The sequence below is a fragment of the Spinacia oleracea genome, chromosome 5 (assembly GCF_020520425.1).
Source record: "Spinacia oleracea cultivar Varoflay chromosome 5, BTI_SOV_V1, whole genome shotgun sequence".
NCBI lineage: Eukaryota > Viridiplantae > Streptophyta > Magnoliopsida > Caryophyllales > Amaranthaceae > Spinacia > Spinacia oleracea.
This window is the reverse complement of record NC_079491.1, coordinates 62456952-62459329: the sequence shown is the minus strand read 5'-3', so window position 1 is coordinate 62459329 and position 2378 is coordinate 62456952. Positions and strand designations below refer to the sequence as shown.

Here is a 2378-nt window from a genome sequence, read left to right as displayed (position 1 = left end):
TGTTCATTTTCCTAAGTCTCGTGTTCGATTTTTGGGTTTGTAAATTTAAATTACTGTTAAAATATTTAATACTCGATTCGGGAATATATGTTTAAATCAATTGTGATGAAAAAGTGTTTATACATGTTTATTTCCAGGATCTACTTACATAATTAGCTTCTAAAAAAAATCACCTATTATTCTTGGTTATGTTCAATTTTAAAAACTCAATGTTCAGTTTTAGAAATTTAATGTTCATACTATGTTTGATATTTTAAGTTCATTTTTAATTTAAAAAGGTTCAATGTTCAATTTACAGAATTTAACAAGGAAGAAAGAAAGACAGAGTTGGAGAAGAAGTGGATGAGAAGTTGGTGAAATCAATCCATTTGCATTTGGTGATAGAAAGCAAATGAGAAATTGAGAACTATTAAGATGGAGAAAAGTTACATAGGAGAGAGAAAGAAACATAGAGGAAAGTGGAATATAGAAGAAGAAGAAGAAGAAAATTCATCAATGTTCATATTTTGTATTTGTTTATTTACGAATGACAATTTTCTCCCCGAATGTAGCGTAGTGATTAAACTTGTGCGGACGTACTAGAGTTTCTGATATATTAATTAATATCACTTAATTAGTCTAAATTATTATTTCTCAAGAGAGAAGTATGAAGAAAGATACTTTTGTCGTGTTCATTTTTTTAGTATCGTGTTCAATTTTAATTGTTTCACGACGTCGATAGAAGCTCATATGCAGCAAAAAAAATCTGAGGGTAAATAAATTAAGCGATTTTGATCGAGTAATATGAGACAGTAAATAATAAGCCCAAAAAGAAATAAAAGAGGTGCATTAGTACATACGTTTCTGTAAAAATAATAAGTTGGAAAAAAGCATAATTCTATTTTCTAAAATTGTAAAATGGAATTATACCATTCCCAAAAAATTGTTTGAGCCAATTCCCCAAGTTGCAAGAAAGCCGTGGTGCTCAAGAAAAACATAGTTGCAATTTTGCAAAGGGTTTAGTTTGTTATCCAACAAAGCCGTAGACAACTTCAATCGAATATTATAAAATTAATATACTACCCATAAAAATGTGCTTAGTACGCTTTAGATCCCCTATATATTCCCTTCAACTTTCAATCAACTTCCACAAATCAGTTTTATCTTCCTCAATCCATTCTCAATTAAATTTCTTTCTCCCCAAAAACAAATATCTTTTCAAACCAATTCCCATTTTATTTTTCTACAACAAAATTTCATTTTTCTTACACCCTTACTCTTTCAGAAGAATAAAAAACGTACCCAACAAAAATGGACTTTGAAGATTTTGAAGAATCAGAGGTGATGTTCTCAGACTATTCATCATCGGACGAAAGTGTCGAATCCAGCGACGAAACCGAAAGCGACGATCTGAGGAGGAAGCATTACAGTCAATCAAAGCACCCAAGGATGATGTTGAATAGCTTCAACAGTTATAAGTTGAAACAACCAATAAGGATTAGCTCTTCTATGCCGGTCAATATACCTCCATTGATGAGCTCTCTCCAGTACGGTATCGATCCTTTCGATGACGACGACGATGAAGATGATCCAATGAGAAGATTGCCTCCACATTTAATTGTGGAAAAAAGGGATAATGAAGAAATGGCAAGGTCATTTAGTCCTTTGAAAGGGAAACATTTGTGTGAAGCTAGGAACTCCATCCTCAGAATGACTGGTTTTCTTGAGAGATGATACTTTATACTTTTATCATTATTAATAAATGATTTTTGATTAGATAAATAGATAGGATCAAAAATATTTATAGATAAAACAAATATTATGAGTGAAAATACAAGGGAACTTTGATTTTTTTTTATCAGTTTCATTTTATGAAGATTGAGTTATTCCTTTGCTTGGGGTTTTAGATTGAGGGAAAGAAAATTCTAAATCAAATTGTATCTTTAAGGGTTTTCTCTTTTGGGTTTTTGCCCATGAAGGTACCGTATTGACTAGACCAAAAAACGTAATTTCAATTTTCAATATGTATTCCGTAGTAGTGCAGTGTACTAGTGTAGTGTAATGTATAATTATGATGTACTTGTAGATGATTAAGGCCGATTATTACATTTTTGTATTATTTTTCGTTCAAGGAATAGCCCTTTTGTAAAATAAATAATTTTGATTCAATGTAACCTTTGATAGATAGTATTTGGTTACAAACTTTGTGATTCTATTTGACTTATGTGTAAATACTTTAATTTATACAACTACTTTCCCCTATTTCAAGCACCAATTTATCATTTACACAATTGGTTTTCATGTGTATTTTGTGGCGGATTGTCAATTGGGTTAAAGATCAGCCAACTTTTCACTACATTTGTCAATTGGGTACAATGTTCAATTTGAAGTGCGTAACT

The 2378-nt window shown here is 30.9% G+C and overlaps 1 protein-coding gene across 1 annotated transcript; it reads left to right on the top strand.

Moving 5' to 3' along the window:
- The first annotated feature begins 1290 nt into the window (after positions 1 to 1290).
- Positions 1291 to 1713, top strand: LOC110805177 (protein S40-3-like). The gene has a single exon (XM_022010785.1). It carries the CDS (start codon positions 1291 to 1293, stop codon positions 1711 to 1713), a length of 423 nt encoding a protein of 140 aa, XP_021866477.1.
- Positions 1714 to 2378: the final 665 nt, after the last annotated feature.

Coding starts and splice junctions, on each gene's coding strand:
- LOC110805177 (XM_022010785.1), top strand. CDS start 1,291: ATGGACTTTGAAGATTTTGAAGAATCAGAGGTGATGTTCTCAGACTAT.